Source organism: Scyliorhinus canicula, chromosome 7 (genome assembly GCF_902713615.1).
Source record: "Scyliorhinus canicula chromosome 7, sScyCan1.1, whole genome shotgun sequence".
NCBI lineage: Eukaryota > Metazoa > Chordata > Chondrichthyes > Carcharhiniformes > Scyliorhinidae > Scyliorhinus > Scyliorhinus canicula.
The window spans coordinates 207,718,091-207,744,217 of NC_052152.1; the positions used below are offsets into that span (position 1 = coordinate 207,718,091).

General features: G+C 51.1%; 1 protein-coding gene and 1 long non-coding RNA gene across 2 annotated transcripts in view; both read left to right on the plus strand.

Moving 5' to 3' along the window:
• LOC119969170 (DENN domain-containing protein 3-like) overlaps positions 1–26,127 on the plus strand; it is a 112,616-nt gene that overhangs the window by 66,273 nt on the left and 20,216 nt on the right. Inside the window, exons 13-19 of the mRNA XM_038802406.1 lie at positions 6,022–6,281; positions 10,340–10,513; positions 13,266–13,395; positions 14,245–14,352; positions 16,730–16,866; positions 20,625–20,794; positions 21,631–21,767. Of these exons, the coding sequence (XP_038658334.1) occupies positions 6,022–6,281; positions 10,340–10,513; positions 13,266–13,395; positions 14,245–14,352; positions 16,730–16,866; positions 20,625–20,794; positions 21,631–21,767 (1,116 nt within the window). The remainder of the gene's footprint in view (positions 1–6,021; positions 6,282–10,339; positions 10,514–13,265; positions 13,396–14,244; positions 14,353–16,729; positions 16,867–20,624; positions 20,795–21,630; positions 21,768–26,127) is intronic.
• On the plus strand, positions 126–2,012 carry LOC119969755. Its single transcript, XR_005461457.1, has 2 exons — positions 126–1,441; positions 1,935–2,012. It is a non-coding gene; the product is annotated as an uncharacterized LOC119969755 (long non-coding RNA).

A 26,127-nucleotide genomic window follows, 5' to 3' on the forward strand; every position in this document is an offset into this window, starting at 1 on the left:
ATATGACCTTGGTGGTTATCAAGTTATAACTTGTTGCTAAGTTATCCCTTGTGCTATCAGAGACCGTCCTTATTGCCTCACCTTTAGTGCTTCTTCTCGCTCGAAATGTGAGCTGCTAACGGTGGGTGAGGGCAATGTGGTATCTGGGGGTGTCGTGAACGATGGCACCATCAATCAATCTCCTTAAATATCGAGGTTCAGTTCATGAAGAAACTGGGGCTCGGTAATGGAAATTGGGTGAATTCAAGTTAAATCAGGTCTGGAAAGAGAAATAAAGAGCAAAAGAATGGATTGAGCGAGAAAAGAACAGGAAAACAATGCCAATTTCAAATTTGCTATTTTAATGATCTCTAACAATAATTCACAACCTGCAGGAATGAGGTTGAACAGTTGAAATTGTTATTTTTTTGGGGCCAGAGAGATTAATTGGCATTGCATCCACAATTGTCACTTTGTTAAAGAGGGTATTTTACACGACTAATCACCAGTGCTAACTTTCTTACGGGACCATAGAATCTTACAGCGCAGAAGAAGGTGATTCAGCCCATGATTCCTGCGACGGCTCTTTGAAAGAGTTATCAAATCGAGTCCCAACTCCATCATCCTGCAGATTTGTGATGGTTTACCAGATATCCTTGTTTTTGTACTCTTTGCTTTATTTACAGAACCAGGTACTCCATATGTTTTGCTAGCCACTTTATTAACTTGCCATTCTACCTTCAAGGGTTTGCGAATATCCAGCCCCAGGTTCCTCTTCTATTGCACCATCTCCACCCCTTCAATATAGCCCCACTTCGATTATACTGAGTCTTTTTTAATGTTGTTTATCCCAACGTGCAGCATTCACACCCATTAACATTAAGGTGCACAATATCTGGTCTTGACCTCCAATCCTGTGCCAATATTCGACCATAATTACCGCCATCCCATTAGTTCCACGTGCTTTGAATTCTAATCGGAGGGATTTTGAAAGTCCAAGCAAACTATGTCTGCTTCACTACCTCCTTCCTATTTTACTTCATCCAAAGAACTCAATCAGGTTAGTCAGAAACAATTTGCTTTAATCAACTCGTGCGGCAGCAAATTAAATGTTAGAGCAATTAATGTGCAAATTCTTAAAAAGAATGCAAAGAAGGAGCAATGTAACTTTGTTCAAAGCTGTGTGTCACGCTGTGTAAATTGGTTCTAGGGATTTGGCGCATATCTTAATCTCCTGAATTAGAGGATATGTATCTGAATAATGGTGAGTCTTATTAACGCACGCTTATTTGTTTGACTCAGTGGTAGTGTTCCTGCCTCTGACTCAGGCAGCAGTGGGTTCAGACCCTGTTCCAGACAGTTCCTGAGTCTAGGACATGGAGTTAAAATTGGTCTGGGCTGTCGAGGGGAATGGACGCCAATTGTCATTGGGCTCAACATCAATTCCCTTCTCTCTCCCCAGGTGGTGCTCAGTTTTTTGGGAACTTCCTTTTTTATCAATTTGTTTCGATCTGTTTTTGCACTGCGTTCACAAACCAGGATAACCTCCACCTGTTAGCAAGGGGCCAATATCAAGACTGGCTCGGGAATAATGTCCCTCCAACTGAGTCAGTGTGGGGGGGGGGGGGGGGGGGGGGGGGGGGGGGGGGGGAGTAGTTTCACACAGAGGATCCTCGAGACTGGAGGAGCAGCTCAGAATATTGGGTTGAGCGGGTGGTGGGGAGTGGGTGTGATGGGTGTCGATCCCTCTGCTCCCTCGTCGGACAGGGAGCGGAGTGGGTGTGTTTCCCGGACCTTGGCCATAACCTACCTGAGAGAAGGGAAACTGAGTCCAGAGCTGGGGTGTAAATGTGGTCCTGCCCTGGGGGCGGGACACAACAAGCAGAGTTTCAGACTTTACAGATTCTCTATTTCTGTCACTGATCCCAAATCTATTCTTTTTGTAATTTGTGCAGGGTCTCCAAAAAGGGAACGTTCCAAGAAGAGAAAGACTAAAAGAAAATAAAATCTCAGCAAGCTCCTTAAAACACAAATCTGCTGAACCTTTTGTGATTTTGTTATTCATAGCGATGCTTAGATTGTCTGAAGCACCTTTTAGTTCTCTGTTTAAGTGTCTGGGCTCAGAGGGCCTGACAAACCCAGCTTCTTGCTGGCTAACACCTCCGTCCAGTGGCCATGGAATGTTTGACATATCGGAAAAGCACAACGTCCAGGCCCGAATCAGGCACCCAATCCCCACCATCCACCCATTAATAAGGGGCCTGACGCTGATTTGAGGCCCCAACTGCACGTTGGGTTGTGCCAATTTCACCCAGAAACCCCGGCCTGGAAATAACCTGGTACCAAAGTGGGAATTATCGCAAATATTCTCGCCTTGCGTGTGAGCGTGGAGGAAAAGAGATCGACCTAAGCCGGCCAACTCTTGCTCCCACCCCCTCTGCCCCCCCCCCCCCCCCCCCCCTCCCACACACGCACACATGCACGGAAATCCCCCAAATTCAAGGTTTGAAAACCTCATTCTAGAAACACAGTCAGGTGCAGACACACCAGCCCAGTCCTGAAGGGAAAGATTCCAACTATCTCTGAGGCTTCTGGTGGGTGTCAAGATCCATCAGGGTTATTGAGGGGAGAACACAACTTCTCCGTATGTCCTCAGCTGCCAATTTGATCTCTGAATTCACATCACCAATGGCAGATCCTTGCTGTTTGGTGAATTTATCTGTGCACAAAAGTGATTGCTGTACTCGCCTACCTAACAGTCCCTGCACCGCAAAGTACATAGTGCTTTCAGACATGTTTAGAAGCAATGTCATTGATTGCTCTCTCTTATTTACGCCAGTAAGGCAGCATTTATCACTCATTCTGCAGTTGTCCCAAGGGCAGCAGAGTGAAAGGTAGAGACAGGCCTCAGCCCAGACTGGGTAAGGGTGGCAGGTCCCCCAAGGCCACCAGCCAAGCAGGGTTTTCACAACAGCCCAGCGATTATTGCCTCTGGCACCAGCCCACAATGGCTGGATTCATGGGATGAGAATACACCTGGCGTATTGTGTCCAGCTCAGGAAGCCACACTTTAGGGAAGGATGGGAGGGCCTTGGAGAAGATGCAGAGGGGATTGGCAAAAGAAGCCATGGAGACCTGCGAGATAATGATTTTTTTGCAGCGAGTGGTTAGGATCTGGAATACACTCTAGTGCGGTGGAAACAGAATCAATCCTGGTTTTCAAAAAGGGAGTTGAATCATTATTTTTTTTAAATATTTGCAGAGCACTTGGGGCCAAGGTGGGGGAGTGACAATCTGAGTTGCTCGTGCAGAGGGCTAGCACAGACAACAGGCTGAATGGTCTCCTATTTTATGATTGGACGTTGCCAATCTGCCCTTTTGGGTTTACAGTTCCACACCATGACCCACTAAGTTTTATTCTAAATCTTTTCATTCATTTGACTGCTCCTCTGATGTACCATTACTACGAAAAATCTTTGCTACTCCCCCACCTCTCATTCTGTCTGACTCTGTCCAGCAGCCTCCCCCAAGGGAGCCTCATTCCGATCTGAGGATTGCAGTTCCTGCATCCTATGGAATATGTTGGTAAGAAGGAGGGAAGCAACAGTAGCAGAGCTGGGAATATCCCGGTCTTCCCACTGTTGACCAGTCAGGTGTGAGCACAATTTACTACCTGGAGCCATTCTTATGCGTTGGGAACAATTGGATACCTTATGTACATAGAATATAGAACAGTACAGCACAGAACAGGCCCTTCGGCCCTCAATGTTGTGCCGAGCCATGATCACCCTACTCAAACCCACGTATCCACCCTATACCCATAACCCAACAACCCCCCCCCTCTTAACCTTACTTTTATTAGGACACTACGGGCAATTTAGCATGGCCAATCCACCTAACCCGCACATCTTTGGACTGTGGGAGGAAACCGGAGCACCCGGAGGAAACCCACGCAGACACGGGGAGGACGTGCAGACTCCACACAGACAGTGACCCAGCCGGGAATCGAACCTGGGACCCTGGAGCTGTGAAGCATTTATGCTAACCACCATGCTACCCTGCTGCCCCTACACAACCTCATGACTCAATGTTTAGCACCCATTGGCTTGTTCAAGGTCAGTAGCTCAAAGCAAGGAGCCAATGTAAAGTGAGTTTGATGAAGCTTCAACCCAACCCAAGCCAGCAGAAAGTTGACAAGTTCAATCAGAAAGACCACATTGATGGACAGCGTGGGAAACAGGACAGCAAACTGTTGGCTTGGAGGTTCTGTGCCAAGGCTGGGGAGAGCACATCTTGTTGGAGCAATGTAGTGATTATAATATAAACAGGATTTGTAATACTCCCTCTCCAGGTATACAAGGTGTTCATCATAATGTTGATCTAACGCAAAGCTCACACACCACTGCTAACTGTACCATTGTTGACATCACTTGCACACTCGCCTACACACCAATTCCACAATCAGTTGAGCCAAGAAGCAAAGACATGGGCGAGAAAGGCAGGGGCAAGAGAATTAAAATGATACAAGAAATGTCTGCGTGGGTCTCACCCCCACGACCCAAAAGATGTGCAGGGTAGGTGAATTGGCCACGCAAAATTGCCCCTTCGTTGGAAAAAAAAATTGGATACTCTAAATTTATTTTTTAAAAGATGATGTAAGAAAGCAAAAGGCTTTAATAATGTTCAAACATTCGCTTCAAATCAGTGCTGGGCACAACTTGTTATTGGAACCATATTTAAGCATTGGAAATAGGTTAGAACCCCATGACTACAAGTCTAGCATCCATTGACCTGTCCAAGTCAGCTTAGGGGAAGGGGCCCACGGTGAATGAATTTGGTGCAATTTGCCCAAGTTTTGGTTGTGAATGTGTGTTCATTGGGATGAGGGTGAAGGATTAGTCAGGACAAGAGACAGTGGAGGAGCAATAGGCAGAAATCACTCAAAGCCCATGGACAAGTACAAAATACAATCAAACTAACCAATGAAATGTTGACTGTTATCTGAAGAGGCCTGGGGTAGAAAGAGAAGGAAATGTGCTTCAGTTATCTGGAGACTTGGACAAATCCCATCCAGAGTAACTGCTCAGTTCTAGTCAGTGAATTTCAGCAAAAATACATTGGATTTGGAGGGAATGCAGATTCACCAGAATGATACCAGGCCAAAGAGTGTTAAATTAAGAGGACAGATTCGGAATCCTTTTTTATGTCAGAAAATTAAGGGGTGATCTCATCGATTGGTTTAAGATGACTAAAGATTTGAGTGGTTGGATAGAGAAAACCTATTTCCTACGATAGAGCAGCTCAGAACAAGTACAGACAGGTCGTTCAGGCTTCGAATCACAAAGAAATAGTTCACACAATGGGGAGTGAAAATCTGCAGCTCTCTCCTACGAAAAATTTCAAAACTGATTTTTGTTGGTTCCAAATATTTTCTGCCTGTATTTTCGCTTATTCCCAAGTCCTGTTCCCTGATCACCCGCTGGGCTCACCAACTTCAGTTCCCCATCAAGCAACGTCTTGATTTTAAAATTCTCATTCCTGTTCGCAGATGCCTCCCATGGCCTCACCTCCTCCCTATCTCTGTAATCTCCTCCAACCTCACTACCTTCCGATACCTGCGCTCCTCTAATTCTGGCCTCTTGCCCACCTCTGATTTTAACCCCCCCATCGTTGGTGACTGTGCCTCTCTAGTTGTCTGGGCCCTAAACTTTGGTATTCCCTCCACAAACCTCCCTCTTTTCCCAAGGTTTTCATCACCTGTGCTGGCATCTCCTTATGTGGCTCAGTGTTTGATGTTGATCGATAATCACCCCTGTGGAGCATTGTGAAATGTTTCACTGCGTTGCTGGTGGTAGATAAATGCAGGTTGTTGTTGTTGTATATTTATTAAAGGATGTGTTGGCAGGTAACTAGGGTTATGATACAGAGGAACCAGAATCTGTCTCAATAAGGAAGCTGGTTCCAGGGGTTGAATGAATGACCCTCCTCTTGCCTCTTACGTGACTTTGAAACACATTTTCTTTGTCACTTGTTTTATTTCAGGGCAGCAGAAGTTGATTGGGCCAAAGGTGTTCAATGAGCTCTACGCCCACTGGAATGAGATTAAAACGGAGCTGGACAGCATCACACTGGCCCCTGAGGTAATGAAGAACCTTCTGGAAAATGAGCGCATCGCGAAGGTGTCGAACCCGGTGAAGACCAGCTATGGACTAGGCCGTGTGGTGATGAGTCAGAAGCGGCTGTTCCTCCTGATGGAGGCGCACCCATACTACAAGGAGATTGCTCGCTTCCGAGATATCGAGGTAGGGTTTGAGGACACTCGAAGAATGAATGCCTCCCGCCAACGTTCACCGAACCACCTGCTGCCCCATCACCTAAGCTCCATGTTTTGCAAAGCTTCCATTCACCGTTCCTCATCTCTCCCTATCTACATATCCTTCGATTCCTTTCTCCCTCAATGTGCTTAATTTCTACCTGCCGCAAAAAATGTTTCTTTCCTATTTGCCTGATCTACTCCCTGTGGAACCCAGTTCTATATTCTAGCCATTTTCTGAGTGAAGACGTTTCTCCTGAATTCTCTGTTGGGGTTATTAGTGATGAACTTATCATTGCACCCTCCCCTAGTGCTGGTCTCACTCTATAAGTGGAAACACTTTCTCGATATAAACCCGATTATATTCTTAAAACGATCAATCCAGTCAACTCTAATTTCCATTCGAAGGACGGGAATTCTGTTGTGTTCAATCTTTCCTGATATAACCGCACGTGTCTGCTATCAACTTTGTAAATCTTTTTCCATCTTCTCCATTGACTACATGCTGGATTCTCTGTCCTGTGATGCACAAAGTGCGTTTTCCGATGGGACGGAGAAAGAGGCATCGGGTGAAAATCAGGATAGGTGCCAGGCGCCTGTCCGAACCCGATGCTCCAAATCCCGCCCTGGCACCGGGAGCAAGGTTCACGGCCGTATGCCAGTGGGCGGATGTAAATGAATGCAAATGAGTCTTAATGATCCAGGCCCAGCACCAGAGTCTCCGACCTTCTGTGATTCTCCTGTCCCCTGGAATGGGAATCACGTGGGCGCGGATCACTTCTGTTATTTACCAGCATGGCCCTGACGTGGACTGCTCAGTGGGCCAAGGGGGTAGCCCCTCAGGGGAATTGCCCCCAAGGTCTAACCCAGGGCCACCCCCACAATGTAGTACCTTCACCCCCCCTCCCCCACTCCCCCCAGGGACCCCATGAATAGGAAGACCCCCGGCAGAGAAACTTCCATAGGGACACCCTAACAAAAGGAACTCCCCACAGGCACCCCGCTGACTAACGGGATCCTCCAGAAGGACCCCCTGACTAAGGGGACCCCTCCCCAACACAGAAAAGAGACCCCCTTTCTGCAAGCTAGAGAGCAGTCCAGATAGGGTCAGTGAAAAAATACAGCTGCCACACTTAGCTAGAGGCTCCAAGTGTCCATTCCACCAAGGAGAACAGCTGTGCTTAACACCCCCCCCCCACCCCCAGTTCCATTAACTGCAAGCCATTCATAACGCTTGAGTGCTTGGAATGCACTTACCTCTCTTTGATGTGGTCACACGCTTGAGTGATTGGAATGCTCTTGCTGCTTGGAATGCACTTACCTCTCTTTGATGTGGTCAATGTTTGTAAACATTGGAGTTTCACCACTTAGACTCACTGATCTATGAAGGGAGATGAATGAATCAAGACTGCAGCTGGTTCGTGGAAGCTGTCAATCACAGCCCACTACTAGAAAGTTATGAATGGCTTGCAGCTACTCGATCTGAAGGGTTGTAAGACAGGTCACAGCTATTCTCCTTGGAGGAATGGACAAGTGGAGCTTCCAGGTAAGTGTTACAGCTGTAGATTTTTCACTGCCCTTTTCTGGACAGCTCCCTAGTTTCCAGACAGGGGTCTCTTTTCTGGGGTGGTTGGGGGCGGGGGGTCTCTGGGATGAGGTCCTTCTAGTGAGAGGATCCCTTTACTTAGGGAGTCGCTGTGGGAAGTAACTTTAGTTAGAGGGTCCCTTCAGTTAGGGGGGTCCTGTGAGAGGGTCCCTTCAGTTAGGGAGTCCCTGAGAGGGTTCCTTCAGTTAGGGGGGTCCTGTGAGAGGGTCCCTTTAGTTAGGGGGGTCCTGTGAGAGGGTCCCTTCAGTTAGGGGGGTCCTGTGAGAGGGTCCCTTTAGTTAGGGGGGTCCTGTGAGAGGGTTCCTTCAGTTAGGGGGTCCTGTGGGAGGGTCCCTTTAGTTAGGGGGGTCCTGTGAGAGGGTTCCTTCAGTTAGGGGGTCCTGTGAGAGGGTTCCTTCAGTTAGGGGGGTCCTGCGAGAGGGTCCCTTCAGTTAGGGGGTCCTGTGAGAGGGTTCCTTCAGTTAGGGGGGTCCTGTGAGAGGGTTCCTACAGTTAGGGGGTCCTGTGAGAGGGTCCCTTTAGTTAGGGGGGTCCTGTGAGAGGGTTCCTTCAGTTAGGGGGGTCCTGCGAGAGGGTTCCTTCAGTTAGGGGGGTCCTGTGAGAGGGTCCCTTTAGTTAGGGGGGTCCTGTGAGAGGGTCCCTTCAGTTAGGGGGGTCCTGTGAGAGGGTCCCTTCAGTTAGGGGGTCCTGTGAGAGGGTTCCTTCAGTTAGGGGGGTCTTGTGAGAGGGTTCCTACAGTTAGGGGGTCCTGTGAGAGGGTCCCTTTAGTTAGGGGGGTCCTGTGAGAGGGTTCCTTCGGTTAGGGGGGTCCTGCGAGCGGGTCCCTTCAGTTAGGGGGTCCTGTGAGAGGGTCCCTTCAGTTAGGGAGTCCCTGAGAGGTCTCCCTATTGCAGTTGTCCCAAGGGGGTCTCCCTATTACAGGGGTTCCTGGACACTGTCTCCCTATTGCAGATGTCCTTGGGGGTTCTCTCTATTATAGGGGTCCCTGGGAGGGCCTCCCTCATTAGGGCTCCTTACAGCGGCAGGGGAAACAGGTCGGCTCACCCCCATATTTGGGTGAGGTTTGGGGCCCAGGCAATCCAGGGGTGGGGGGCTATCCTGTGGTGCCGAGGGGGGGGGGACACAGTGGGTGAATTGTCACTTTTATCTTGTACGCATCTGTATCTCGGGAAGGTGGTGGTGAGCTGCCTTTTTGAACAGCTGCATTCCATGTAGGTATACCCACTGTGCTGTCAGGATTTTGGACGGCGGCAGTGAAGGAACGGCCGATATATTTCCAAGTCAGGCCCGTGAGTGACTTGGAGGGAAACCTCCAGGTGATGGGGTTCCCAGATATCTACTACCTTTGTCCTTCTAGATGGCTTGGAAGCTGGTGTCAAAAAGTCTTGGTGAGTTGCTGCAGTGCATCTTGTAGACGGGACACACGGCTACCACTGTGTGCCAGTGGTGGAGAGAGTGGACATGGGGTCCAGGGGAATGATCCAGTGAACATCTCTGACCTGATTGTCACCATCAGGGTCCGCATGCCAACCCTCTCCATATCAGCTCCTGTGTGAAGGGACAAAGCGTAGAATCTGGACAAAGCAGAGGGAATATTGTTTTGACCCCTTTCAAACCTGCTTGACAAGAACACAACTCAACTTTGTTGCCTGAACAGGGTTTCTGCAAACACAAGTAACACATCAGAATGGTTCACACTGTATCGATTCACACAAACAATACACCTTTCAACAGCAAATGTTGATACAGCATCTTTAATGTTGTAAAACATCCCAAGATGCTTCATGGGAGCGATTACAAAACAAAATTTGACATTGAGCCGCAGGAGATCTTAGGTCAGATAACCAACACCTTGGGTTGTAAGGGTAGGTTCATTGAGAAATACAGCACAGAACAGGCCGTTCAGCATCATGTTAAAGGATAAGAGGGAGACAGGGAGAATCGGGAAGGGGATTCCTGAGGTTGAAGGCATGGCCACCAATGGTGAAGGAGCATAAATATCTCAAGAGGGCATGGAACTGGAGGAGATCCAGAGAGAGGAATGGGGGAGGCCATGGAGGGGTTTGAACATGAGGTTGAGGATTTTAATACTGAGACCTTGCTTGATCAGGAGCCATTGCAGTGAGTTGGTGGGCCAAAGGGACCCGACGTAGGTTTCCAGAATTGAAATTGGGAGACCGGCATGGATTGTCCGGAAGAGACAATAGTGACAACAGGGGAGGATGGGTGAATGGGATTTGGTGTGAATTAGGACAAGTTTTAAATGAGCTCAAATTTATGGAGGTTAGAATGCGTGAGAGCAGCCAGGAGTGCTTCGGGTTAGCCGAGTTCAGAGATAACTCACAGGCCAGAGGCAGAAGGAGAATCTCCGCTACTTATTCCAACCACGCGTCCATGTTCTTTGTCCGACGTGCCTGACACTGTGTTTCTGTGGCCCATAGGAGGTGGAGTCTTGTTTACCAGTGTCCATCTTTCCACTGAAGATCCTGTCCCTGAAAATCAAGGTCCGGGACAGGAAGGATCCCTTCATTGCCAATCTCAAGTCAGAACGGGATCTGTGGAAGGTGATCATCCGGGAGATGTGTGCCGGGAAGTTCCTTGCAGAGAGGCACAAGGTGAGATTCGAGGCTGACAAGAATTGTCATCTCTGACCAGTCACTGGGATAGATTCTGTCTGTGAATTTGTGGTACATAATCTGTGCTTTAGAAGAATGAGAGGTGATTGCACTGAAACATTTAAAACTCTTGAATATTGACAGGATAAATGCTGAGAGACTGTTTACCCCGGCTGGACAGTCCAGAACACAGGGTCACGGTCTCAGGGTAAGCGGTCGGCCAATTAGGATGGAGGTGAGGAGAAACCTCTTCACTCAAAGGATTATTCACCTTTAGAATTCTCTACCCAGAGAGCCGAGTCACTCAGTATATTCTAGAATGGATCTCAATGGATTTATGGACTATAAGGAATACAGAGATAGTGCGGGAAGGTGGAGCAATAGTGGAGCAGGCTGGAGGGGCTGAATGGTCAGAGACCCCATGGTGGTTATTCCTGGTCTCTGCCTTCTTTTAGGGACATTCATGGCAATGAACTGTCAAACTTGGGATTGTGTGGGAGATTGGATGGGGTGGTGTGGGGGCAGGTGCACAGGGAGGGGAGGGGGGGGGGGGGGGAGTATATTCCCCAAGTTTCTTGGAATCAAAGATAACTGTTCCAGACTCTCAGTCCAGCAATCCCAGGGGAATGCCTCCAGGATATTTTCCCTTCCATCCCGATTCACTCCACACCTATCCTCACAACAAACAGCAGATCCACCTCACAGCAGCTGCATTGTGACCTTCTGGTGAATCCACGTGAGAGGTGGAATGGTTCAGAGGCACGGTGACAGCCATCAGTGATTGATTGTTGTATCAGGTAGTCAGTGGTGAATGTGGGGAATGGGTTGGGAGGACAGTAGACGATCACAGGACAAAACCTCCCAGAATATAGTCCGATCAAGGAGTGGGGCTACCCCCATACCCCCCACCCCACAATCACCCCCCTGCTGCTCTGCTTCCACCAGGTAACCACAGAGGTTAGCAGCTCTCCGCGCCAGCCAAACTCACCAACCCTGTGGGACGATGCTAAGGGCTTGGCAACGCCACCCCTCCTCCCCCCCCCACCACTCTGGAACTTTCAGTGGGTTCGGATCGCACCACTTGGAAAATCTCAGCCACTTCCAGAACTGGTTAACGTGGAATTTTTAAAAACTTTACCCAAACCATACATCTATACACCCATACACTCTCCATACACTCCATCCCCACCTCTAACACACACACTCATACATCTATACCCCCATACACTCTCCATATACCCTCCCCATCCCCACCTCTAACACACACACTCATACATCTATACCCCCATACACTCTCCATATACTCTCCCCATCCCCACCTCTAACACACACACTCATACATCTATACCCCCATACACTCTCCATATACCCTCTCCCTCCCAATCGCTAACACACACACTCATACATCTATACCCCCATACACTCTCCATATACCCTCCCCATCCCCACCTCTAACACACACACTCATACATCTATACCCCCATACACTCTCCATATACTCTCCCCATCCCCACCTCTAACACACACACTCATACATCTATACACCCATACACTCTCCATACATCCTCCCCACCCATCCCCACATCTGGCACGCACACACACACCTATACACCCATACACTCTCCATATACCCTCTCCCTCCCAATCGCTAACACACACACCCAGTCTGTGTCCCTTTACAAAATCTGTATCATCCTCACCACGTCCCTTCCCACCTATTTTGGTGTCATCCGCAAACGTGGCAATCATGCGTTCACTTCCCTCGTCCAAATCATTAATGTATATTGTGAATAATTGTGGCCCCAGCATTAATCCCTGTGGCACTCCACTAGTTCCATGTTGCCATCCTGAAAATGCCTTTCTTATCCCAACTCTCTGTCTTCCATCGATTAGCGAATCCTCTATCCATGCTAATATAGGACCCTCGATACCATGGGCTCTTATCATATTAAGTTGCCTTTTGTGTGGTACCTTATCAAAAGCGTTTTAGTAATCCACGTATATTACATCTACTGGTCCCCCTTCATCTATCCTGTTCGTTACCACCTCAAAGAATTCTAATAATCTTGTCAGGCATGATTTCCCCTTCATGAAGCCATGTTGACTGCTTGATTATATTTTGTATTTCTAAATGTTCCGCCGTTTTATTCTTTATAATGGACTCCAACATTTTCCCAATGACAGATGTTGTTGTCATGAGTGTGACTCCCTAACCCAAGGGAATTGAGACAATTTGGTCAATTCGCCCAGAATCAGCACACACCGAGGGTCCCTCTATCATTGTAGCTCCATCACCCCTCCCCCCCCGGTCATGGCTTTCTCTCTGCAACCTTGGTGGAGCCAGTCTGTGGTTAGGTAGATGTGGGATTTGAGATGGAGAGACTGGTTTTATAGGGAAAGTGTTGAGCCTGTTCCCTGACTAGGATCATCAGCACGGTAGCATAAGTGGATAGCACTGTGGCTTCACAGCGCCAGGGTCCCGGGTTCGATTCCCCGCTGGGTCACTGTCTGGAAGGAGTCTGCACGTTCTCCCCGTGTGTGCGTGGGTTTCCTCCGGGTGCTCCGGTTTCCTCCCGCAATCCAAAGACGTGCAGGTTAGGTGGATTGGCCATGCTAAATTGGGTTACGGGGATAGGGTGGAAGTGAGGGCTTATGTGGGTCGGTGCAGACTCGATGGGCCGAATGGCCTCCTTCTACACTGCATGTTCTATGTTCTATGTCACCACCAGCACCCTTTCTCCTCTTTGTGCAGGATCCTCAGTACATTCAACAGGCGGTCAACAATATCCAACTCATTAACGCAGTGGCCAAGTGCAGCCTTCACCAGCCATCCATGAGCATCGCCTCCAAGCTGGCTTATCTGGATCAAACTGCCGGAGAAGGTAAACTCAATTCCAACCAGGGTTACACCTGGTCTGTTTGGTGCTTCGGGATGGGAGTACGAAGGAGGGACTTGCATTTATGCAGCACCTTCTGCAATCATTTCAACATTGACTCCCACCATCAGCCTGAATCAGTGAGTGTGTCAGCCATTGAAAGAAAAAGAGTTTCACTTCTGTAACAACTTACACAACCAGCGACCCTCCCAAAGTGCTTTCCAGACACTTTTTGAAGTGTGGTCGCTGTTGTAGTGCAGGAATGTGGCAGCCAATTGGCGCACAGCAAGATCCCAGAAACAGGTCATCTGTTTTAGTGGTAGTGGTTGAGGAATGAATATTGAGCAGGAGACCTGGGGAGAACTTCTTGTTCTTCCTTGCAACAGCGTGCCATGGAAACTCCTACATCCACCTGAGACACAGGTGGGTGCACAGTTAACATCTCAATTGAGAGGCAGAACCTCCAACAGTGCAGCACTCCCTCCAGACTCAGCCTGATTTGTGGCCTCAAATATTTGGATTGAGGCTTGAAGCCTGTGACTCAGCGAGCAGAGCGCTCTCACTGACGGTCAATTAACACCTTTTAGAACACGGTCTGAGCTGCCTGGATAGTTTCAGAATTGTTGACTTTGAGGTCATTGACCAGAAACATCAAACTGTATCTAATGAGATAGAGAGCGTCACTGACCTAGGCATAATCTCTGGTCCTCAGTGTAAGTCCACACCCCATTACTCCTTCACAGAAAGGTAGGAGCAAGCGGAGGGTTGAATGACAGAGTTTGGGTGAAGGGGCTGGGTAGTTTCCGAGGCTATATGCTCTGCTTTAGTAACAATTCCATTCATTCTCTACCTCAGAGCCACCCACTGTACCAAAGATGACATCGGATGCCCTGAAGCACACCCTTCACCTCTCTGATTCCAATTCTGCTCCCTACGCAGTTGATGTCCTCCTGTATGTTCCTGGTAAGTTACTGACTTGCGTTCCTCATGTTGCATCCAGAGTGGAACATTCCACTTCGCTCCCACTGCCATTTAAAGGTAACCCTGCTTGACCTTCCCGAACAAACTCGTTCCTCACACTTGCTAGATAGAATCTTCTTTGCACAAACGTAAGGACAGTTGTTTGTTTTTCCCAGGTGAAGGCCTTGGGAGTAGAGTTCACTGAATGTCTTTGTCTGAATCACCTTCAGCTGCCCTGAAAAAGAAACAAAACACACAGGGACAAAGCAATTCTGGCCCTCAAACCGGTTCTATTATTCAATTCGCCCATGGCTGTTCTGGACTCAACTTCATTTTCCTCTCCATTGCACCCTATCAACAAAACCTTTCCCAACTAAACTCTCAATCCTGAAAGCTCGAATTTCCTGTTGGCATCTGTAACATTTTGGGGGGAGGGAGTTCCCGATTTCCACCCCCTCCTTTGTGTGAGAACGCGCTATCTGACATCACCCCTGAACAACCTGGCTCAGTTTGAGATTCTGCCACCAGAGGAAATGGTTTCTCTGTATCAACCCCATCAAACTCCGTCCTCAATTTCAACATTTCAATCAGACTAACCCACTATTTTTTAAACTCTAGGGTAAGCAAATTTTGCAACTTTGCCCTTTGAGGCCTTAACCCTTTTAGTGCCAGTATCATTCTGGTGAATCTGCGTTGCCATCTCTCCAGGGTCAATGCCTTGTTTCCTGTGGTGCTATGCCCAGAATAGAACCCAAATACACCAGATGAGTTCCCCCCCCCCAAGGCTCTGTACCTCACTTTTCAAGCTCTACTCTACAGTGTGTGAGTGCTGAGGACCCCGGTTCGACCCCGGCCCCGGGTCACTGTCCGTGTGGAGTTTGTACGTTCTCCCCGTGTTCCCAAAAACATGTGCAGGGTGTGTGGATTGGCTATGCTAAATTGCCCTTTAATTGGGAAACAAAAGAATTGGATACTCTTTGATGTACAATCAATTGAACGCAAGACGAGTTGCTGAACAAAAGTATGGCTTTAATCAGCTAGGTGTTAGCCCTGCGGTCGATTACAGTAGAAGGACGACCGCCGGGAGTACTGGGTATTTATACCCCGCCTTGGAGGCGGGGTTAACTCAGCCTCTTGACCAATCGGGGAGCCGCCACATGACTGGTCTCAACCAACCGGTCGAGAGGCACATGACCGACCAGGGCCAATGGTAAGCCGGTGTTCTACACCAATGGCAGGCAGCTCTGCTAATCATACCACCACACTCTTAAATTTATTTTTAAAACGCATTATCAAGGTTGGCACTCGGTGGTTTCAATTTAAAAAAAATTAATTTACGGGATATGGGCGTTGCTGTTTAGGCCAGCATTTATTGCCCATCCCGAATTGCCCTTCAGAGGGTGGTGGTGAGCTGCCACATGTTCAGCTGCCTGAGCCCTGAACTCTCAAATTCCCTCTGCCTCTCTTAAAACCAATCTCTCTGATCAACACTTGGTTATCTGACCCGATATTCAGTGAGACATACTGGGCGAGATTCTCCCATATGGGGAGAAATCGTAAGGCTGGCGTCAAATCCGGGCGGGTTTGACGCCAGCCCCCCCCCCTTCCCGACCGGGAACCGATTCTGGTCCCCGGTCGGGGCTAGCAGCCCGACGCCGCACTCTCCGGAATCACGGGCTTAACGAATTTCGTTAAGCCCGCTTGCCCGAGTTAGCGCCGGCTGACGCGTCATATATCGTCAGCCGCGCATGCGCGGATTGGAAGACTCCAACCCGCGCATGCGCGGATGACGTCATCGCGTATTTGCGCGAAACCCGCGCATGCGCGGGCCGGGATGCCCCTCAGCCGCCCCGCGAATTGATACTGCGGGGCGGCGGAAGGACAAATAGTGCGCGGGCATCGGGCCCGCTGCCCACGATCGGTGCCCACCGATCGCGGGCCCACGGCACCCTTGGCACGGCCGTGGTACTGCCGTGCCAATCGGTGCCATGGTTATAAAATGCGAGTGTTTATGGCCGTTTTTACGAACGGCCAGACCAGGTGTGTTTGCCGTTCGTAAAAACAGCCGTAAAGGGCTGGGAATTCGGCCCATCTATCAGCTGTGAATCGCTGCCGGCCGTAAAAAAACGGCGGCAGCGATTCGTGTCGGGAGTTGGGCATGGGGGGGGGGGGGGGGAGAATAGCGGGAGGGCGTCGGAACAGCGTGGCCGTAACATTTTACGAGCCACGCTATTCTCCGCACCGTCGGGAGTGCGGAGAATCTCGCCCACTGTTCGTTAATGCTCCTGTGAGGTGTTTAACTGCGTTAAGATGTGCTATACCAATGTACATTGTTGTTGCTGGCGGCACGGAGATGAGGCTGTGAACTGTTTGTTGCCAGGTAACCTGGACCCGTGTGAGAGTGCCGACACCCACCCGAAGCTATGGTGTGCGTTGAGTGATGGGAGGGTGATGATGTACAACGCGGCCACTTGGATCATGGAGCAGCCGCCCATTCAGGCTGGGCGCTCAAAACTGGTGAGTGAGTGGGTGGGTGGCATCAGCTTCCAGGAAATGCACAGGCCATGCGCCCCCTTCCCGGACCCGCCCACCCGCCATGCATTCTCCCACTGGGGGGGCCCCATCTCAAATCCGCTGTAATGTGTCCTGCATGTTCAGTGTGCAGCAATGTCAGAGGGATGAAGAACTCCAGCACATCACAGCTACTCACCCCCCACCCCCGGCCCAGTGGGAAAACCAGAGAAGCCTGAGGCCTGACTCTGATAGAATTGGTCATCATTTCAATAGAATCACAGAGTCAAACACAGAGAAAGGACATTCAATTCAGCCAGTAAGAATAAACTCCTTCAAAGAACTGTTCTGTTAGTTGCACACTCTTTTCCAATATCCTCCTGTAATTGTTTATCCTATTCCATTTTGAAGACATATATTGAAGCTGTATCCATCCTTCACAGTAAGAAGTCTTACAACACCAGGTTAAAGACCAACAGGTTTGTTTCAAACACTAGCTTTCGGAGCGCAGCTCCTTCCTCAGGTGCATGCCCCCCCCCCTCCCCCCCCCCCCCCCCCCCCCCCCCCCCCGTCCCCCCGTCCCCCCGTCCCCCCGTCCCCGTCCCTACACAATGAACATGTTGGACTTTAACCTGGTGTAAGACTTCTTACTGTGCTCACCCCAGTCCAACGCCGGCATCTCCTCCTCATGGCTTACATCCTTCACGTACAAAAAGCTATTCCTCATGTCTTCTCGAGCCCTTTGTCAGTCACTCTAAATCTGTTCCCTTGACTCTCCTGCCACTTTCTTTACTCTGACTAAATATTTGATGGCTCTGAAACTTCTGCTCAATGAGGGCATTGAGTTCAGAGGGCAGAGGTGTGGAGGAGGAGGAGAAAGCAGTTTACAACCATCAGTCACCCTGACTCCGAACTCCTTCCTGCTCCCTCAGACTGTATGTATTTCACAGAATTTACAGCACAGAAACAGGCCATTTGGCCCATCTGCTCTCTGCCAATGTGCATGTACAATATGAGCGTCCTCCCACCCTGCTCCATCCCAATCATATCAACACCTTCTCTTCCTTTCTCTCTCATGTGTTTATCTAGCTTCCTGTTCCACATTCTCCCCACTCCCCGTGGGAGCGAGTTTCACATTCTCCCCACTCCCCGTGGGAGCGAGTCCCACATTCTCCCCAATCCTTGGAGGAGCAAATTCCACATTCTCCCCAATCCCTGTGGGAGTGAATCCCACATTCTCCCCAATCCCTGTAGGAGCGAATTCCACATTCTCCCCAATCCCTGTGGGAGCGAGGTCCGCATTCTCCCCACTCCCCGTGGGAGCGAGTCCCACATTCTCCCCACTCCCTGCGGGAGCGAGTTCCACATTCTCCCCACTCCCCCGTGGGAGCAAGTTTCACATTCTCCCCACTCCCTGCGGGAGCGAGTCCCACATTCTCCCCAATCCCTGTGGGAGCGAGTTCCACATTCTCCTCCACTCCCCGTGGGAGCGTGGCCCACATTCTCCCCACTCAACGTGGGAGCGAGTCCCACATTCTCCCCAATCCCTGTGGGAGAGAGGTCCACATTCTCCCCACTCCCCGTGGGAGCGAGTTTCACATTCTCCCCACTCCCTATGGGAGCGAGTCCCACGTTCTCCCCACTCCCTGTGGGAGCGAGGCCCACATTCTCCTCCACTCCCCGTGGGGGCGAGTCCCACATCCTCCCCACTCCCTGTGGGAGCGAGTCCCACATCCTCCCCACTCCCTGTGGGAGCGAGTCCCACATTCTCCCCAATCCCTGTGGGAGCGAGTCCCACATTCTCCCCAATCCCTGTAGGAGCGAATTCCACATTCCTGTGGGAGCGAGTTTCACATTCTTCCCCACTCCCCGTGGGAGCGAGGCCCACATTCTCCCCACTCACCGTGGGAGCGAGTCCCACATTCTCCCCAATCCCTGTAGGAGCGAATTCCACATTCTCCCCACTCCCCGAGGGAGCGAGTTTCACATTCTTCCCACTCCCTGTGGATTCTCCCCACTCCCTGTGGGAGCGAGTCCCACATTCTCCCCAATCCCTGTAGGAGCGAATTCCACATTCTCCCCCACTCCCCGTGGGAACGAGTTCCACGTTCTCCCCACTCCCTGTGGGAGCGAGGCCCACATTCTCCCCATTCACCGTGGGAACGAGTTCCACGTTCTCCCCACTCCCCGTGGGAGCGAGTTCCACGTTCTCCCCACTCCCCGTGGAAGCGAGGCCCACATTCTCCCCACTCACCGTGGGAACGAGTTCCACGTTCTCCCCACTCCCTGTGGGAGCAAGTTTCACATTCTCCCCACTCCCTGTGGGAGCGAGTCCCACATTCTCCCCAATCCCTGTAGGAGCGAATTCCACATTCCTGTGGGTGCACGTTGCACATTCTCCCCCACTCCCCGTGGGAGCGAGGCCCACATTCTCCCCACTCACCGTGGGAGCGAGTCCCACATTCCCCCCAATCCCTGTAGGAGCGAATACCACATTCTCCCCCACTCCCCGTGGGAACGCGTTCCACGTTCTCCCCACTCCCTGTGGGAGCGAGGCCCACATTCTCCCCACTCACCGTGGGAACGAGTTCCACGTTCTCCCCACTCCCCGTGGGAGCGAGTTCCACGTTCTCCCCACTCCCCGTGGGTGCGAGGCCCACATTCTCCCCACTCACCGTGGGAACGAGTTCCACGTATTCTCCCCACTCCCTGTGGGAGCAAGTTTCACATTCTCCCCAATCCCTGTTGGAGCGAATTCCACATTCCTGTGGGTGCACGTTGCACATTCTCCCCCACTCCCCGTGGGAGCGAGGCCCACATTCTCCCCACTCCCTGTGGGAGCGAGGCCCACATTCTCCCCACTCACCGTGGGAACGAGTTCCACGTATTCTCCCCACTCCCCGTGGGAGCGAGGCCCACATTCTCCCCACTCACCGTGGGAACGAGTTCCACATTCTCCCCCACTCCCCGTGGGAGCGAGTTCCACGTTCTCCCCACTCCCCGTGGGAGCGAGGCCCACATTCTCCCCACTCACCGTGGGAACGAGTTCCACATTCTCCCCCACTCCCCGTGGGAGCGAGTTCCACGTTCTCCCCACTCCCCGTGGGAGCGAGGCCCACATTCTCCTCACTCACCGTGGGAACGAGTTCCACGTTCTCCCCACTCCCTGTGGGAGCAAGTTTCACATTCTCCCCACTCCCTGTGGGAGCGAGTCCCACGTTCTCCCCACTCCCTGTGGGAGCGAGTCCCACATTCTCCCCACTCCCTGTGGGAGCGGGTCCCACATCCTCCCCACTCCCCATGGGAGCGAGTCCCACATTCTCCCCACTCCCTGTGGGAGCGAGTTGCACATTCTCCCACTCCCTGTGGGAGTGAATTCCCTATCATCAGTTTATAATCTAAATAGGTCCATTAGGTACATATTAACAATGACAGAAATTGTCAGAGGCATACCTTTACTCCACTTGTCTCCCTGCACCCCGGCAGCAATCCATCAGAATCCCCCACCTGAAGCCGGTACATGAGCGAAGAGATAAAAGCCCAATTTTAAAAAGATACATGTTCAGGGGACGTGGGTGTCGCTGGCTGGACCCGCATTTATTAGCCATCCCTAACAGCCCTCCTTGGCCGTGGTGGGATTGCGAACCCAGAGCTGTAACCTGGTTCTCTGGATTACTGGTCCAGTGACAACAACATTACACCACCACCCCCCCATGCCTGGTGCCCGATGTATTTGTGACCTCTCTCCTTCTCTCCTGCTGCAGAACTGTATGATTGGGGTTGGGAATGAGCAGGTGTGGCTTGGATCGGAGGATTCCTTCATTTACATCATTGATGCAGTCAACATGACATGCAACAAGAGGCTTGTTGGACATCGTAATCAGGTGTCGGACATGATCCAGGAGAAGATGGAAGAAAGCGGAGACAGAACCAGGTGACCCAAACACCCCACACTAACTTACTCACCCCCCCCCCCCCCCCCCCCATCCACCGGCCGTGAGGTCAGCTCAGAATCCTCGTTCACTAATGCAAGGGGCTGGTTTAGCTCACTCGGCTAAATCGCTGGCTTTTAAAGCAGGCCAGCAGCACGGTTCGATTCCCGTACCAGCCTCCCCGAACAGGCGCCGGAATGTGGCGACTAGGGGCTTTTCACAGTAACTTCATTTGAAGCCTACTCGTGACAATAAGCGATTTTCCTTTCATTTCAAATGTTGAAACTAACAGAGTCCACATCTCCAGGAACCTCCCAACAGCAACGCAGACTTCATTATTGGTGCTGGGACAGGGACTGATCTACATTTACCACTGACTGGATCCGCCTGCTCTACGCATGTAGGAAGCTGGTGTATTGGTTATGTTACAGGGTCAGGAGTCCAGTCGGTCCTGGGCTGGATGTCCAGTAGAAAGTCAGTTCAAATCCCACTAAGGCAGCTGAGAAATTTACATTCAATGATTTGAAGTATATCTGGGATATGAAGCTGGTCTTTCTAATCTTGACCATGAAATTACTAGATTGTTGTACAGATTCATCTGGCTCACTAATGTCCTTTAGGGAAGGAAATCTGCTGTCCTTACCTAGTCTGGCCGACATGTGACTGCTGACCCACAGCAACGTGGTTAACTCTGAACTGCCCCTCTGAAATTGGGTTCAAGGGTATTTGGTGATGGGTAATAAATGCTGGCCTTACCAGTCAGCACCGCATTCCGAATGAATAACAAATAAGCAGACAATTTTTGGGGTATTTTAGCAGTTTTCTGTTTTCACCCCAGTCAGATCTACTCCTGTAGCCTGGATGGATCCATCCTTCTGTGGGACCCAGGATTGATGGAGATGAAGAGCCAGTTCCAGTTACCTCAGTGTTGGAGGCTCAAGTCCATTTTGCTCCACCATAACAAGATCTGGTGCTGTGAGTATATATCGACCCTCATTCTTATGAAGTGGGCAGGTACAGATTCTTATAGCGAGTGGAACCTATTAACAGGACCACTCTAAGCCCAGTGTGTGTGTTGCTGTTTGATCTCTGCCCAGTATTTTTTGTAACTATGGCAGGAATGCAAACCTGGGCCGGGATTCTTCCCTACCCGGCGGGGTGGGGGGTCCCGGCGTGTCGGAGTGGCGTGAACCACTCCGGCGTCAGGCCGCCCCAAAGGTGCGGAATTCTCCTCACCTTTAGGGGCCAAGCCCTAACATTGAGGGGCTAGGCCCGCGCCGGAGTGGTTCCCACTCTGCCGGCTGGCATGAATGGCCTTTGGCGCCCCGCCAGCCGGGGCTGAAAGGACTTCACCGGCCGGCGTAAGTCCGCGCATGCGCCGGAGCGTCAGCGACTGCTGCCATCATACCGCCGTATGCACAGGGGAGGGGGTCTCATGGTGAAGACCATGGTGAAGGCGGAAGAAAAAGAGTGCCCCCACGGCACAGGCCCGTCCGCCGATCGGTGGGCCCCGATCGCGGGCCAGGCCACCGTGGGGGCAGCCCCCGGGGTCAGATCGCCCAGCGCCCCTCCCCCACCCCCAGGGCCCCAGAGCCCGCCCGCGCCGCCAATCCCGCCGGTCAGGTAGGTGGTTTAATCCACGCCGGCGGGAGAGGCCTGTCAGCGGCGGGACTTCGGCCCATCGCGGTCGGAGAATCGCCGCGGGGGGTCCGCCAACCGGCGTGGCGCGATTCCCGCCCCCGCCGAATCTCAGGGGATGGAGAATTCAGGACACGGCAGGGGCGGGATTGACGCCGGCCCCGGGCGATTCTCCGACCCGGCGGGGGGTCGGAGAATCCCGCCCCAGGTGTTTCATAAAGAGCTTTGTTCCCCAATTGCACCCCAACATCTGGAAAGTGTTGACTGTTTCGCAGTCTACATTTCCTTGAGTCGATATTCCTCCTGTGCAATCTTCGACAGTGAACCTAATAATCTAATAATCTTTTATTAGTGTCTGGTCGTCTTACATTAACACTGCAATGAGGTTGGGGCGGCATTGTGGCATAGTGGTTAGCACTGCTGCCTGCAGCGCTGAGGTCCCAGGTTCGATCCCGGCCCTGGGTCACTGTCCGTGTGGAGTTTGCACATTCTCCCCGTGTCTGTGTGGATTTCACCCCACAACCCAAAGATGTGCAGGGTGGGTGAATTGGCCACGCTAAATTGCCCCTTAATTGGAAAAAATAATTGGGTACGCTAAATTTATTTTTAAAAACAGAGCAATGAAGTTACTGTGAAAATCCCCTAGTCGCCACATTCCGGCACCTGTTCGGGTACACTGAGGGAGAATTCAGAATGCCCAATTCACCTAACAGCGCGTCTTTCAGGACTTGTGGGAGGAAACCGGAGCACCCGGAGGAAACCCACGCAGACACGGGGAGAGTGCAGCCTCCACACAGACTGTGACCCAAGCCGGGAATAGAACCGGGGTCCCTGCCATTGTGAAGCGACAGTGTTACCCACTGCCCTACCGTGCCACCCGTTGAACTAGTTTGTATCATCACTGCTATTAGCTCCATCCACACCTGACAACAACAACACAGTGATCAGAAACACAGGGTCATGTTGCTGACATCAACCTAGCCCCTGAAACACTGAGCATCTCAGACAGACCATTCGCTGTGGGTGAATGGGTTCAGACCATTCGCTGTGGGTGAATGGGTTCAGACCATTCGCTGTGGGTGAATGGGTTCAGACCATTCGCTGTGGGTGAATGGGTTCAGACCATTCGCTGTGGGTGAATGGGTTCAGACCATTCGCTGTGGGTGAATGGGTTCGCACACACACATGGTCTTGAGCCAAAAGGTTGTGGATTATAGTCCCATCCCAGAATCTTCTGCACGACATCCTGGCTGGGACTCTCAGTGAGTACTGAGGGAGTGCTGCATTGTTGGAAGGTCAGCAATGAGGGAGCGCTGTCACAGAGTCAGTACTGAGGGAGTGCTGCATTGTTGGAAGGTCAGCAATGAGGGAGCGCTGTCACAGAGTCAGTACTGAGGGAGTGCTGCATTGTTGGAAGGTCAGCAATGAGGGAGCGCTGTCACAGAGTCAGTACTGAGGGAGTGCTGCATTGTTGGAAGGTCAGCAATGAGGGAGCGCTGTCACAGAGTCAGTACTGAGGGAGTGCTGCATTGTTGGAAGGTCAGCAATGAGGGAGCGCTGTCACAGAGTCAGTACTGAGGGAGTGCTGCATTGTTGGAAGGTCAGCAATGAGGGAGCGCTGTCACAGAGTCAGTACTGAGGGAGTGCTGCATTGTTGGAAGGTCAGCAATGAGGGAGCGCTGTCACAGAGTCAGTACTGAGGGAGTGCTGCATTGTTGGAAGGTCAGCAATGAGGGAGCGCTGTCACAGAGTCAGTACTGAGGGAGTGCTGCATTGTTGGAAGGTCAGCAATGAGGGAGCGCTGTCACAGAGTCAGTACTGAGGGAGTGCTGCATTGTTGGAAGGTCAGCAATGAGGGAGCGCTGTCACAGAGTCAGTACTGAGGGAGTGCTGCATTGTTGGAAGGTCAGCAATGAGGGAGCGCTGTCACAGAGTCAGTACTGAGGGTGTCTCTCGAAGAAATCCTTCCGGAAAGCCGGCGTGGTTTCCAACCAAACCGTGGATCAGCGGACATGATTTTCACTGCTTGGCAACGTCAAGAGAAATGTCAGGAGCAACATCAACCTCTCTGTATGGCCCTCATCGATCTGACAAAGGCTTTTGGCCCAGTCAATCAGAAAGTGCTAAGGAAAGACCGGCTGTCCAGAGAAATTCATCAACATCCTCTGAGTCCTCCACAACAATATGTCAGCGACAGTCTTCACTGATGGAAATAAGACAGAAAACTTCGAGGTCAAGACTGAGTCAAGTAGGTATGTGTCATCACCCCCCCCCCCCCCCCCCCCCCCACCTTTTCTTCTCCATCTCCATCACCACGATCCTTCACCTCGTCAAGAACAAGCTTCCCACTGGAGTTGACATCAACTACTGGATAGACGGAAAACTTTTCAACCTCAACTGGTTGACATCCAAGAAGAAATCTGCACGGACATCGCCCGTGGAACTTCGGTATGCGATGACATCACCATCTCCACTCTCTCAGAAGAGAATCTCCAAGCTGCGCTTGACACCTTTGCAGAAGCAAACCAAAGACTGAACCTCAACCTCAAGAAGACTTAAGTCCTTTACCAGTCCACCTAAGGGCAAGACCCGGTCTCTCCCTCCGTCAAGATCAATGGAGAAACCCTACCAAACGTGGAACATTTGCCTACCTGGGGAGACACCACCTCCCAAGGCTGACATTAATGTGAGATCCAACATTGTATCCAATCCCCGAGCGTCTGCTTTGGATGCCTAAGGATGAAGGTAATTGACAACCACAACAGCTGTGCTGACACCAAGGTCCTCGTGTACAAGGCGGTCGTTCTCCCAACTCTTCTATATGACTCAGAAACTTGGACTACCCTCAGCTGCCACTCAAGGCCCTGGAGAGGTTCCATGAACACTAAGAGAGACGTATTCTCCGCATCAGCTGGGAGGATGGCCATTCTAACATCAGCGTCCTTGTAGGAGCCAAGAGCACCGTCATCGAGGCCATGATCATCTGAAACCAACTCGGCTGGGCTGGCTATGTGCTGAGGATGTCACAGCCATGGCTACCAAAGCAAATCTTCTCCGTCCAGATCATGGAAAGCACCTGAACAAGAGGAAGACAAAGGAAGCTCTTCAAAGACAACCTGAAGGCTACCTCAAGAAATGCAGCATAGAAATCATGGGAGACCCTTGCTCAGAAAAAACCTACTTGGACAATACCCCTGATTTGAAGTGGCATAATTCTTCGAGGACACCCATCAGCAAGAGAAGGCCCAGAAAAGGAGCCTGAGAAAGGAATACCAGTGATCTTGAGTCCAAGAACTAATCCCATCCCCTGCATACACCTACTAAGTGTGGGGTTGAAGATGCAGCTCCAGGATCAGCCATGCAATAACCCACAAACCCATAACCACTAACACACATAGATTCTCAGGTGAACAATCACACTCGTTGGTGAGTGATCACTGAAGAAGACTGATGGAGTGCTGCTCTGTCAGAGGGTCAGTACTGAGGGAGTGCTGCACTGTCAGAGGGTCAGTACTGAGGGAGTGCCGCACTGTCAGAGGGTCAGTACTGAGGGAGAGCTGCACTGTCAGAGGGTCAGTACTGAGGGAGTGCTGCTCTGTCAGAGGGTCAGTACTGAGGGAGTGCCGCACTGTCAGAGGGTCAGTACTGAGGGAGTGCTGCTCTGTCAGAGGGTCAGTACTGAGGGAGTGCTGCACTG